This window comes from Xenopus laevis, chromosome 3S, assembly GCF_017654675.1.
Source record: "Xenopus laevis strain J_2021 chromosome 3S, Xenopus_laevis_v10.1, whole genome shotgun sequence".
Classification (NCBI taxonomy): Eukaryota; Metazoa; Chordata; class Amphibia; order Anura; family Pipidae; genus Xenopus; species Xenopus laevis.
This window is the reverse complement of record NC_054376.1, coordinates 24,054,732-24,069,189: the sequence shown is the minus strand read 5'-3', so window position 1 is coordinate 24,069,189 and position 14,458 is coordinate 24,054,732. Positions and strand designations below refer to the sequence as shown.

Sequence of the window (14,458 nt, the reverse complement as noted above, 5' to 3'; positions counted from 1 at the left end):
TCGGCGAGCGCGAACAGTCGATGTTCGCGCGAACAAGTTCGCCGGCGAACAGTCCGCGACATCCCTAATAGGCAAATGGACGTAACTCCACACATTCAATAAAATGCGGATTTTACTGAACATTACCTCTTTCGCCAGACTTGCCTTCGCCAGCTCAGACTAGGCAAAGTACACTGGAGTGCATAGATCTTCCTCAACCTTCTGTTACTTACATCATATTATTTTAGTGGAAAAAGCTTCTAAGTCCAAAAAATGCTGGCGTGATAGCCTGCAAAAGTTATTTTAAATGTTTTTGGGTTACCAGGTTCCCCCATAAATTTTCTAACATATGGAACATTAACTATACAGTGGGCTCATGTGGAGGGCATTATAACAACTCTATTTTCTTTATTAAAGTTCCCTGGACTTGTGTAATGTAATGTATTTGTTGCAAAATTCAACTTTAAATTTCCCGCTGTATGCAAATAAACCTGAGCAGAAGACCTCTAGCGAATTTGCTCTAGGCAGAAATGAGCGCTAGCAAATCTTCGCTTTCAATTGCTCACATTGCCGAAGTAGCACTTGCGAAATGTCGCCAGTGTTCGATAACCACAAACTAAACTCCTCATTCCAGTGAATTAGCGTTTTCGGAATGAAAATTCAACTGGTGAAGAGGTTGCTGCCGAATTTCTGTCCTCGAATAAATCTGCCCCCAAGGCTCGCACCCCCTACGGGCCCACGGCGGTTTGTGCATGTGAGTGAAACAACACCGAAAATCTCTATTGGAGGGGGAGGGGGGCTGGCTGCACAGCATTGTTGTCTGACTCCATTGCATAATGGTGAAAAAAGTGAAAGCAATCAAACAGGTTTTCCTTCTAAATGCATAACAAATGTTTGGGTGCTTTTTAAGGCATTTTAACCTCTTGAGCTTTGTCAGTATTATCAGTGTTTTTACAATTCCATCTCTTTATGTAGTTTGTAATTTTAAAATTTTGATCATAAACTCTCCTGTCTTTCCTGACATTAGTGAATTAAATATGAGACATAACTGTGTAACACCTATTGCCTCATTATTCTTGTTATAATTTATGTATGGTGATTTCTAGAATGAAGAGATTGAAAAATTGCGGTGGTGGTCATTGTGCTGCAACATCATCCTCTCAAGCACAACAGAGTTATATCAAGAAATGGTATATGTCAACACCTCCCGAAAATAAATAAATCTCTAGCAAGAAAGCTTGGTAAACTCTTGTATCCCAACAGTTTTGTTCATACCTTTATGGAACAGTCAGTGATATATTTCATATCCCTTGTTCTGCTCCATATCAGACTAGGTGAACCATTTCCATTACTGTTCCTCACCAGGAGGAAGACTATGTAAGGAGGTAGTCTATGTAAGTCAAAGCAGAAATTGTGGAGGTCCAGAAAAAGATGTACCCTCTAAACAGCACACGGTTAAATTATCAACTGTAAGACAAATCTTAACAATATATGATTTAACTTGTTATATGCTTGTTATATGCTTGTTTATAAAGAAAATGACATAACAGACCTAATACTGAATAAATTAGCCTCTGTTGCATTGTACAAGCCCATTGAAGCTTGCCGTTGGTTAAATAAGGCACAATCCTTTCATTTTGCTTAAAGAAGAATGAGTGCTCTTGTTGTTGGCCAGTAGGTTGTGCCCGTGTTAGAGGCCATCTCCTCATCAATAGTGTCACATATTTGGAAAGATGTCACAAGTCTTCCTCCTCTTGTTTCTCCTCTTGGCTTAGCACAGGCTGAAAGACACAATGAGATTTAATTTGGCTCATATAATCACTTATTCTGAAAAAAAAATACCATGCTGTTTATTTAAATACACCAATCATCACATAAAAATATTTTAATTATATTGCTTTTGAGCAATCACATGAATTTCAAGTGTAAGAAGCAGCTGCCACTTGTAAATGATGTGATGGTACATTTTATCCCATTTAATTCAGTTTTTTTACCCTGGAATTTATCTGCCATCTGAATTTTTTGTATAGGTGTTAATGGCTTATGCAAGGTCGGAAGAGGGGGGAAACTTAATTATACATGGTCTTGATGAACTGCCTCCAACACACGGCTGCCAAAAGCTGCATCTTTAAGGCTGCTAAGTCCAGTCTGTAGCACCTGACAAACGTTGAGGTGCTGCTCCAAGTAGTCACTTTGCAGATTTCTTCCATGCAAAGAGATGACTTTTCTGCCCAAGAAGTAGAGACTGCTCTCGTTGAGTGAGCCTTCACCTTCTCCAGCAGATCTTTTCCTTTTGAAGTATAAGCCAGAGTAATTACTTTTTTAACCCAGGACGAAATAGTTGATTTTGAAGCCTTATTTCCTCTAGATTTCCTCCAAATAAAATGAAAAGGTGCTCTGATTTCCTAAAGACTTTTGTTCTCTCAATGTAACTCAAAAGGCACCTCCTAACATCCAAATTATGCCAGTTTGCCTCTTCCTCATCCAAGGGAGAAGGAAAGATGTTAATACAATTTGAGAGTTGATATTCCTTTCAGAAGGAACTTTTGGAGTAAACTGCGGAAGAGTTCTGAGAACTACTTTGTCTGGAAAGAAAATCGTGTATGGAGAATTTGCTCCTAACGCTTGTAACTCACTAACCCTTCTGGCTGATGTAATGGCCACCAAAAACGCTGTTTTCCAAGTCAGATACTTCAGATTTATAAGCTCTAGAGGCTCAAAGGGATCATTAGATAATTCGTTGAGAACTAAATTTAAGTCCCATGGAACTACCGGATCTCTAATTGAAAGTCTTAACCTCAACACTGCTTTTAGAAATCTTTTGACTAAAGGTTCATTAGTCAAGACTCTACCTGAAATTGCTGAAAGAGCTGCAACATGCACCTTTAAGGTTGCTGGTTTAAGGCCCTTGTCGAATCCATCTTGTAAAAATTGTAGAATTTCTGAAATCGGACAATTTTCTGAAGAAATGTGTTTGTTTTCACACCATTGCTGAAAAACTCGCCAAATTTTGCTATAAACCTTAGAGGTAGACAATTTCCTTGAATGTAAGAGTGTTTTTACCACTCCTTGAGACAGCCCTTGTGAATCTAAAATGAATTTGTCAAATTCCAAGCCGTCAGGTTCCACTTGGAAGGATCTGGATGAAACACTTTCCCTTGACACAGCAGGTCCGACCTCTGTGGCAGGCGCCAGAACACCTTCTTGGACAGATAAATCAGGTCTGTGAACCATGCCCTCCTCGGCCAGAAGGGAGCTATCAAGATCACTGATGCCTGGTCCTGTTTGATTTTCTTCAGAACTCTTTGAATCATGGGTAAGGGTGGAAACACATAAGCTATCTCGAAATTCCATTGAATCGACATTGCATCCAAAAAATCCGGACTGTCTATCCTCCTCAACGAGCAAAATTTTCGAACTTTCCTGTTGAGTCTGGATGCCATTAAGTCTATCTGAGGAATGCCCCACATCTGAACTATGTGATGAAACACTTCCGAGTTCAGTTCCCACTCTCCTTGATTCAGGGATTTCCGGCTCAGATGATCCGCCAAGCATTTGTCTTCTCCTTTTATATGAATTGCCCTGAGAAGAGATAGATTGCACTCTGCCCATTGCATCAGTTGATGACACTCCTTCATCAATAATGGAATTCTTGTCCCACCTTGCCGGTTGATGTAAGAAACGGCTGTGACATTGTCCGACTGGATCAATACTTGCCGGCCCTTCAGAAAAGGCTTGAATCTCTGGAGAGACTTCTGAACTGCTCTGAGTTCTTTGAAATTTGAGGATCTTTTCCTTTCCTGAAATGACCACTTGCCTTGGACTAAATGATCCCCAAGGTGAGCTCCCCAACCTGATAAAGACGCATCCGTTGTCACCAACAGAAAATTGGGCGCCTGAAAAGACATTCCCTTCGAGAGTTCTTCTGGTCTCAACCACCACCTCAACGTCTTTTTCAACTTGGCTGAAATGTGCATGTTGTTGTCCAAGGTGTGAGGACAATGATCCCACCTCCGAAGAATCTCTATCTGCAGAGGACGAATGTGGGCCCTTGCCCAAGATACTGCCTCCAAGGAAGCTGTCATTAAGCCTAGAACCTTCATGGCAAAGCGAATAGGCACCGTCATAGACTTGATTAAGACTTTGACCGCTCCCATCAGTGTTACCACCTTGACTTTTGGAAGAAAAATTTTCATCTGTGTTGAATCCAACATGAAACCTAGGAACCTCACCGACGTTGCTGGGTGAAGCATAGACTTCTTTAGATTTATGACCCAACCATGACTTCTTATAAGAGAAAGCACAATCTCCCTGTGTAACAGAAGTTGCTGGTAAGATTCGGCTTTCACTAGCCAATCTTTGAGATAAGGAATTACGAAAATGCCTTGTTGTCTCAGAGCGGCAGCTATCACTACACTATTATTTTCTTATTATCATCCCTTTTCCGATCATCATTTCTTGATACAAATCTGGTTCTGGTGTTGCTGAATCTGTTCCTTCTGTCTCTGTTTCTGTCACCAAAGTTCCCTCTAAAATATCTCCTTGAACCAGACTGTGGGGAAGTACGTCTGGATGGTCGAAAAAAGGGTTTCCTTAGAGGCTTAGGCTTATCATGAGGCAGAGTCTTCCCTTTTCCTGAAGCCAGATTGTCAATAAGCTTATCTAATGATGAGCCAAGCTTTTAGCCACAAAGCCCTTCTTCCAGAAGTAGAAAGTGCCATCACCCTTGCTCCAAGCTTAATAGATTCGACAGCTACGTCACAGAGAAAATCGGATGCTAACTTAATAGGATATCCAAAAGCTTGTCTCTAGAGGTGCCTGCCTCAATTTCTTCTTCTAATGCATTAAGCCAAAATTTTAGAGATCTAGAAACTGATACGGATGCTACGGAGGGTTTGCAGATATTAACCCCTGCCACATAGGATCTCCTAAAAGCACATTCCGTTCAACGGTCCACTGATCTTTAATCCCCGTCTCTTCAACTGGGATTGTAGTCTGTTTAGATAGTCTAGCCACCGAAGTATCTACTTTAGGAGGATCATCCCATAATGATGTACTTTCTGGTTCCAACGGAAACATTGTCTTAAACCTCTGACTTTTTCCCCGGGGTCTTCCATTCATTTTCAATCAGACTTTTAACTGTATCATGCAGCGGAAAACATGTTGGTTTTTTAACAGCAAAATATGGAAACCCGGTATCCTCTGTAGGTGCTTGTGAAACTCTACCACTAACCACTTTACGAACTTCTTTAATGAGCCTGGGCATTTTCTCTAAGGGAAAGAGATAATAATCATCTTTTTGTTTCGTAGGTTCTTTAGATCCCGATGAAGAAGAGGAAGGAGATAATTCTCCTAATTCAATTTCCACGTCTGAGGAATCTTGTAAAAGACTTTGTTGGTCAGAAATATTAGATGAAAATTCTTGAAAAGTTTTCTGAAGTAAGTCCTTAAAAATGCCCAATAACTGATCTTATCTCTCTTGATTTAAGGAAGAAGATTGACAATGATGACAGCGTGATGAATGGCAGTCCTCTGGAAGAGGTTGAGTACATCCAGAGCAAACATTATGCTTTGATTTTCACTTCCTTTTGCCTGCCGACATCTGCCAAGAAAAAAATGAGAAGAGATAATGTATGCCACAACAACAAACTATCTCCCAGTTTTAGGCTGCGTAAAAAGAGAAAAACTTCCATACATGTGCCCTAAGCCACATACCTTAGCAGCCTTAATAAAGCTCCGGCAGCCCCAGCCACGGAAAACTTCAGGAGGCAAGAGAAAAACCTTTTGGCTGCTATTTATAGCCATTTCCCCTGTTCAGCAGAGAGATGCGCCTCCAGCGCACTCGCGATGACGTCATCAGACGCGCAACCTGGAAGTGTCAATACTGGATAGTGCGCCACTCCACACAAGCAACCCTCCGTCCAGGTAATCTTTTTTGCGCTTCCATACCAAGCCACATGGAAGCCATGGCTTGTGCTTATAACCTAAGGGAGACGCTCCCCTGGAAGACCCACCCTCAAGTGGTCTGCCATACGGTCTTCAGACCACTAAGGGACTGGATCTTCACCTGAACGGCTACGGCTGCTGCATGTCATTAAGAGCGGACAGGAAAAAATTACACAAAGGGGGGACTGTGCTAGGAGGTATTTATGGATGTGGTTTAACTATTGGTTGTTCTTTTTTCCTGTGTCATTAGGGGTGGAGCTGGGGATTAACCCTTTGGTCTGTGCTGCCTGTAGGACTAAGGAAAGTGCTTTTATACCACTTTTTTATGCTTTTTACATGGTTTTTGAAATATAAATCATTGCATAAAACTTGATAAATAGACCTGTAAGTACAAAGTAACCTAGTTGTTTTACCATTGTCTCTTCTTTGCCAGGTGGGTTGTGCAGTAAAAAGAGTAGAGGGGCATAAGCAATGTTTAATATACCCAATATTATTGCTAGCCAGGTGAATCCAAGGGTCTTGGCAATGGCTCCTCCACACGACGGCCCTAAAAGGTCAGAAAGTTAAAAATTTTAACCCGAGTTAGCCCAACATTTTGCCTGTTTTTTGACCTAACCTTTTCACATTGCAAAAAGAAAGTGCCACAGCATCTTTCTCTAATGAGCCCATGTCATTATTGAAACTGTATCTGTATATGCATCAAAGGTTAGCCTGGTTAAATGTGGCAGTTTGCCATTTAACTTGACATTTCTTAGGAAAAACATAGTACTGTTCTTTTCATTCATCCCATCTCCCATTTGTCTTCCCAATGTGTTCTACATATTTGAGCCATTTTCACTCATGGGCCAAAAATAAAAACAGGTATCCAAGATGAAGGGTTTTTGAAAATGCAGGAAATATATCAAAATTCTAGTCTTTGGAAAAGTCCTGAGTTTATTTTGCCCCGAAATGTTATTTAATATCTTTTATTACACTATGTTATATTTGGGTCTTACAGGATATTGAAATGTATTGTTCAGGGGATATGATCTATTGCCATGTATGGCTGTACTGCTGACAGCATTACCAATACTCTGGTGTAAGAACCAATATTGATGGTTCCATCTGTAAATCAGAAGAAGTAGTCCAATTATTGAAATTATTTTTTGAACACAGTCCCCTACTTTAAAAGGAAATTTATACATGTTTTATGAACCTCTAGTAATAACACACGGCTGTAGATCTACATGGTTACATACCCAGTGCATAACCAATACAACGAGCAATATCAGAGATGGTGTAGATGCCTCCATAGTCGGAAGTGTGCCGTAAATCTACCAGCTGTGCCATGAGTGGCATAACTGATGTCTCCATCAAGCCAAAGCCAAATCCAAGCACAGCAGTAGGTCCAATGAGTCCGTAAATATTAACTGCTAAAGGCATCTAAAAGAAAACATCAAAAAACAAGGAAGCAGCATTATATAAACAACAAAATACTCCATATGGCTATTGTACTAGATTAAGATTTGGATAAACTGCTCAGATGTGCTCTGAAAGAGTAAAGGGTCTATTTCTGAGATTTATCAATCGAACATTTGAATGCTGTTGGCAGCGATAACCTGGCAAGCTTCTATAGAAGTCACTGGGAAATGTATTTTCAATATTCTAGCTATTTTATTGTTTTATTTTTTTTAACATTTGAATTTGTAAGAATTAATGAAAAAATTATATATTTCATGCAGCCAGGTTTCTATCTATGATGAAATATGATTCAAGTTATTTGCAAATATGCTAGCAATTAAGAAAAAAATAAATTAAATTGAATTGTGATCTTTTGTATTTGCAAGCACAGCTAGAAAAACCTTGATTTTAAAAATGAATAAATAGGGTTGCACCGAATCCACTATGGGATTCGTCTGAAACCTTGAATCATTCATGAAAGTTGTGGGCGAATACCAAACCGAATCCAAATCTTAATTAGCATATGCAAATTAGGGACAGGAAGAGAAAAAGTGGAAAAAAAATTTTTTACTTCCTTGTCTTGTGACAAAAAGCTAAATTCTTTCCCTTTCAGCCTTTAATTTGCATATGATTGGATTAGGTTCGGCCAGGCACAACTATCTGACTGAATCTGAATCCTGCTGAAAAAGGCTGAATCCTGGCTGAATTCCAAACCAAATCCTGGATTCGGTGCATCCCTTTTAATAAACCAACCTCTTCATGTCTAAAATAGACATGGAATGCTTGGGTCGGTGACCCCTATTTTTAGGGGAAAAAGTAAAAGGATAAAGAGGGAGATTGGTACTTACAAACAGGGCACTGATTCCTAGAATTATCAACCCAAGCATAATGCATAGCCACCTGTAATATGGAAGAAAATCTCGTCACCAATTGGCTAATAAGACAATAAGGTATAGTAGGGCTGCTTTTAGTTTTTCATATACCTTACCTCCCAATTTTTTGTGCAAGCCCCCCAAAAACATTCAGACCAATGAAATATGTGATCATAGAAGGAAGGAAAGCAAGCCCTGTTGAAAAGTAGGAATATACAAATTAAGTTCATATGCTCAAGGGAAAACAGGCTTTGTTAATAAGATTATTCCTGTCTCAGCAAAGAAACACATTGCAACTTTGGTCTGCATTACTTTCTATTGTTCCTGGCCTTACTTTTGTTTATTTATTTATTTTTTTTAATAGTTTTTTCCCATAAACAAAAAGTACAGTCATGTGAGTATGGGGAGTCACAAAATCAGAGCAGAAAAATGCTGGTACATTTTCTTGTTGTTCCTAGCCTCACTTTTTTATTTCTTACCACTACAATTATGTTAGTGTAATATGTATGACGTAGCTTGTCCATGAACTCTCATGATTTGAGAATAAGAAATATGCTAGCGATCAAGGAAAAATGTGTTAAAGTATGACTGTGGTTGAATTTAGAGAATTTCAAATTTGAAAATTTGTAAAGCAAACACTTAAACTTTTAGTATGATGTCAACTTTCATATTCTAAGACTATATGCAATTGGTTTTAGTTTTTTAGTTTTTTTAATTATTTGGCTTTCTGTTCAGCAGCTCTACAGTAGATGTCTGGTTGCTAGGGTACTGTTTACCCTAGCAACCCAAATGGCTAATAACCTTGCAAAAATAACAATTAACATGCATCTGAATGCAAGTCTTCAACTGGAAGGAATTTCCACAGTAAAATGATAATGAAAGTACTTCTCATGAACAACTCTTTATTGAAACTCATATTGCTATGCCATAATCATCCATCCGTTGTCAGACTAAACAGATGAGAACATACCAAGTTGATAGCGGGGGGCGCACATGATTTCCATCATTCTAATGGGTATAGTTGGTTCCAGCATTCCAAAGGTAAGATTAGCAATACAGAGACCCACTAGTGAAGAAAAACAAGAGACGCTCAGCACAAATTACACAAAATATCAATTAAAGACAACATTCAATATTGAGCAAGAGTTTTGAGAGTTACTAGGAAAAGAAGGAAATATATAATCAATATATTACTGACAGATTGCTTATTATCTCCTTCCCACTCCCACCAATTCTGCCTTTTCCCTTTGGAGTGTTTAAATGAACAGTATTTACCTACAGTATATACACCTTTTTTACCATGAGCAAAATTAACGGATCATTGTTTTGTTGTTACACTCACTACAACTCTGTAATCAGCTGAGTTAGTTTAAATTCGCAAAATATATATATATATTGAAGCCCCAGCAGAAGCCTAGTATGCAGGGGGTTTTATCGTTGCAGTGGTAACATAGGAGGAGGAAATTTTATTTGGGAAGGCTACCAGTAGAAAGCATTGCATTGACAAATTCATAATTATATATGTATACATAGCAATTGATCTCTTTGTGGGGAGGCAAAACTTATTCTCAGTCTATGGCTGGTAATCTTCCACCCGCATTTGTTTGCAAGAACCAGGATGTTGGAAACTAAAACCAGTTTCAATTTCTCTATTTGCCTTGTTTAGCTCAAGAAATTACAGAAATTTGTCTTAATTAACAATAGGCAAAAAGTATGTTCAGCAAAAGCTCTATTGGGTAAAATTGCCCCGTTCTCACCTGCAGTCACCATAATGTAAGGGTCCAAGAGAAGATTTTTGTAGGGTGTGGGAGGAATAGCCTATGTAAAAAAGAAAGTATGTTTCAAAACTGGTCTAATCTATTTCTTTTGTTCCTTTGCAACCTACTGATAGCAGGTAATCATAAGTGCTGATACTTACTATTGGGGATAACTTTGTAGGCCGAAGTACACAAAGCTGGAGTGCTAGGGACAAAGAGACAAGGTAATGCCATTAGGGTTATTAGATACCCATCACATATATAGTAGTATTAGATAGCTAATACTACTTCTGAAACATATAGTTTATAGTCATCACTGCCATAGGAAGTTGCTAGAGGGCTAATAGAATAATAGCAGTAATCAATTGGATTCTGTCATGATTTTGATGGTGTAGCTTTTATTTCTAAATGATACTCTTTACTTTACATGTTACTCACTCTACCATATAACATTTTATTCCTGAAAAAAAACAGTGTATTTTTTATCTGAAATATTTGTGTGTAGGCAGCCATCTCAGGTCATCAGTTTATCAGAATACAAGTGACATCGCTGAGGGCACCTGAGAAACTGACATGTCTAGTCCTATGTCAGATTTAAAAATTAAATATAAAAACATCTGTTTGTTCTTTTAAGTTCAGAATTCTGCTGAAGCACACTAAGGGGCAGATATATCAAGGGTCGAATTTCGAAGTTAAAAATACTTCGAAATTCGACCATCGAATTGAATTTGAAGTTTTTTTCAGCAAATTTGGGTATCCTGCGGTCGAAGTAAAATCGTTCAATCGAACGATTAAATCCTTAGTAGTAATCACTACTATATTTGGGGTCCAAAATTAAATGAATGTAGTATAAGGTGTAACCGCAACATTTTTTCTCACATGAAACATGGGGACAATTCTCCCTTATTAATGTCAATGGGAATTACATAATAGTGCTGTCTTTTCAGATATTCAAGCCATGTTTACTTGGGAAGGCATGGTATGGAGCCATGACCATCACCTATCCTGGCAGTTTCATGTGGCTCTAACTGACATCAATGGATGCCTATGAAAGAGCTTGGAAGGCCCAATACTCCAAATGATTACTTGTGACATTAACAGCACTACATTATATTACTTATTTTCCCATCTCTTCTTACCTCCATTTAGAAGAGCCAAGGCTGCAATAACCAGAAATGGAGAAGACTTTCCAACAAACTCATACATGGCAGAACTGAAGGGAGCCCCCACTGCAGAGATAGACAATGTGTAAGACCTACAAATGATTGAGACTACATATTGCAGAGATATAGTAGGTGAACAAAACTCTCTGTATTTCGTTGCACTCATTCACTCAAAAAATAATGCTTTACCAATTTATTTAGTGCTTTTAGATACAATATTTATATTATAGGAGAACGTACTTCAAACATCTTAGAAAGGAAATGGAAAGGGCAGTGGAGGAGGCTTCATTCTTACAGTAGAGATTTGTAGCACTTGATGTACCAGCCAGGCAATGACTTCTTTTTTGGTAAAGACTAGAATTAGGGATGCACTGAATCCAAGATTTGGTTAAGGATTTGGTTGAATCTGAGTCAAATCCAAGTACCCAACTGAACCAAATCTGAACCCTTAAAATCACAGGACTTAACCTTAAACTAAACCTTAAAGTCTGAGCATTTACAGAACTTACCAAGTAGTCCAATGGCAACACCACTCATGGCTATACCCATTGCTCTCCCTCGTTCAGCATCATCTGGATACACTTGTGCCAGCATGCCCAAAGCTGAGGGGACAGTTATATTCAATTAAACCACGAAGCAGAAATATTATAATGTTCTAGAATGAAATATAAACATTATATTTCTTGATCCTTGGAGTCCTTCTAATGAGCTTGGTCTAATACTGCAGTCCAATACTCAACTTTTCTTTTTATTAACCAGGTTGCATACTTATCATAGTATAAACTACTTTCACTATTACAGTTATTTTTGCAAACTTTAATGTTACATATATTATTACAAATAAAACAATCCCCCACAACACCCCAGGAATAAGCTGTATCTTGGGACTCACCAGCTTTTCAATTGAGCCTTTACAAAATCATTGGCATAGAATATATTTTTTAAAGAGTATTTCATCCTAAGGCAATGTCACATTGTTGTTTTTAATCTGTGATGACAAATAAGGTACATCTGATGAAAAGCTTGCTAGCTAATTTGTAGATTTTATTGTCAGGTTCTTGGTCCACATATGAAATGATTAGAATCTGAAAGATCTGATCATGACCCTCTTCTTTGGCCAATGTCATCAGATTTAACAATAAGTGGGACAGAAGTGCAGCCTCTGTCAGGTTTTTAAGATATCCCAATGTGGCATTGTTAGAATAGAATTTTCTATTCGTATTGTAATTCATTTGGTTGGAAAGGTTTGTCCAAAGTTTTCCCAAGGTCCTCAGTATGTGAAACTTTTTGGTTAGTAAGATACACTTCATTCAACTAACTGTATAGTTTTGTGCATGTCATAAATACTATAGGTGAATTGTCTTATAATCATATGTTAGAAATATTTTACCAGGCACTGTAGTGAAGGATGATCCAATGCCCTGTATCCCCCTGGCCACACAAAGGAGAGCATATGAATTGGAAAAGGCAAACACTGCAAAATACAAAGATGCATCACTTTGAAATATATAGACAAATATAGAATATGAATGAAAGTGAAATTACTGGCAAGTGTAATTACAGGTCAGCATATGGAGGAGTGATTATTGAGGTTATAAGCTTTCGTGATTCTTTTTTTTTGTGAATATCCACTTTCACTCATACGTAAGTCTGTGATCAGTTTTATTGGGAGATGTGGGGTTCAAAGGTGAAGATGAGAAAATACTTACCAAGAGAGGATAAGAACACGATTATAAAGCCCCAAAACAATGGAGCATCATATCCAGTTCTATGGGGAAAAGAGTAGAGGTAAATGAAGGGAGTAACTTTATGTTTTTTCTTTTTTCAGTACAACTTGTTATCTCAATCAAAAGTAGTGTAGTCCCCAATTATGCATTTAGAATAAAGAGTATGCATGACAAAACTCAGCTAATTATTATTACATGTATTTACCTGTTAATTAGTTTACCCACTATGGGGTTTGTCAGAAGCTGCATTATGGCTTTAATTGCCAGGAGAAGTCCCACTCTCACGTTTTCATTATGTATATATTCCTTCCCCTTATAGCACTCCCCTTTATTTCCAGGACTCTCTGTAGTGTTAATGATCTGGTCAAGGTACGGTTTACTACTTGAGCTTTCGAAAAGGAGGGCATAGCTGGAAACAGCATAAGAAGTGGAGGAGTTCTGAAATGTTGTGTTTTTTTTCCCATACTCAGTGTCGTAGAGAATAGCTGGGGCGATTGGAGCTGCAAAAGAAACAAGTATTATTCTGTCACTATTGTATGTTTTTCTTTTATTCTAACATTGACTAAGAGGCTTTATCTATTTTTTCTCAGCTTTTCTATATCATTCTTTTTTTGTGTTTTTTTTCTTTTGGATCAAGGTGCTCATGGCTCTTATGGTCTGGTTGCTCAAGATCTAGGGGGGGGGTGACCATTAAAATCCTACCCCACCCCCGAACCTTGATCCCCTTGTGGGTGCAATTGTTGGAACCTTTGGGTTCATAGATGGTGCCCTTACCCTTGAAGTGCCTTTTGGCGGCAGGGATTGGGACAATGGGGTCTTCCAATCCTTGTGGGGAAGATGACCCACAGACCAGAGAGGTATCACTAAGACTTTTAGCGAAGAAAGATCCAGACCCTTGCCCACCTTGACCCTTGCTCACTTCCTAGTCAAGACTGATGGTGAGTACAGTGCTCTGGTTTGCTTCAATGCTCACGTTGGATACTATAAAAATATTAGGCACATTCGTATCAGGTGCAAGTATAACTAAGGGCAAGCATCATGGCTTAAATAGGGGGAAATTATACCCACATTTTAACATTTAGCTCTAGGCCAGTAGGAAATAAATGACTACCTATAAAAAGGTGCTTTATGCAGAGTTATTACAAGCTGTGTATATACCTAAAACACATGTAAACATACCTACAACAGTGAACAGAATGCAATCCACAATCATAGCCACTGCAATCACAAACAAGATCAAACACCGGGGGTCACACTTTTCCTTCAGACACTGACATGAAGAACATCCTCCCATAGTGTTATGGAAATGGCTACTCCTGAAACAAACACAGATATATCTTAGCACAAAGATGTTAAAATAAAACTGTTGGACCAATTGCAGCTTTTTCAAAATGTTATTTAAAAGATTTCCTGTTTTAATGAATAATTTAATATTTCACTATATTTCCAGTGCAGTTCAATTTTGACTCTTGTATACTAAAACATACCTTTTTTTTTCTTTTAACAAAATGAGACTTAAAAACCAAAAAGTCCAAACAGTTATTGAAATGCATTATCTGGTTGCTTGCTATCAA

General features: G+C 38.3%; 1 protein-coding gene across 1 annotated transcript; it reads right to left on the bottom strand.

The window, feature by feature from the left end:
- Window positions 1-367: 367 nt before the first annotated feature.
- LOC108712708 (chromaffin granule amine transporter) lies at window positions 368-14,195 on the bottom strand. Its single transcript, XM_018255067.2, has 14 exons — window positions 14,064-14,195; window positions 13,090-13,384; window positions 12,867-12,925; window positions 12,548-12,631; window positions 11,667-11,759; window positions 11,134-11,223; window positions 10,156-10,199; window positions 9,995-10,055; window positions 9,208-9,303; window positions 8,354-8,432; window positions 8,214-8,265; window positions 7,164-7,347; window positions 6,339-6,472; window positions 368-1,760 (listed from the first exon to the last, which is right to left on the bottom strand). The coding sequence occupies exons 1-14, from the start codon at window positions 14,176-14,178 to the stop codon at window positions 1,716-1,718; spliced, it is 1,431 nt and encodes a 476-aa protein (XP_018110556.1). The 5' UTR covers window positions 14,179-14,195; the 3' UTR covers window positions 368-1,715.
- Between the last annotated feature and the right edge of the window lie 263 nt (window positions 14,196-14,458).

Excerpts from the sequence above, each read along its gene's own strand:
- LOC108712708 (XM_018255067.2), bottom strand. The coding sequence starts at position 14,178 with ATGGGAGGATGTTCTTCATGTCAGTGTCTGAAGGAAAAGTGTGACCCC. Across the intron at positions 13,385-14,063 it reads CATTCTGTTCACTGTTGTAG|CTCCAATCGCCCCAGCTATT; the intron begins GTATGTTTACAT and ends TTTCTTTTGCAG. Across the intron at positions 9,304-9,994 it reads TTACATTATGGTGACTGCAG|TGGGTCTCTGTATTGCTAAT; the intron begins GTGAGAACGGGG and ends TTTCTTCACTAG.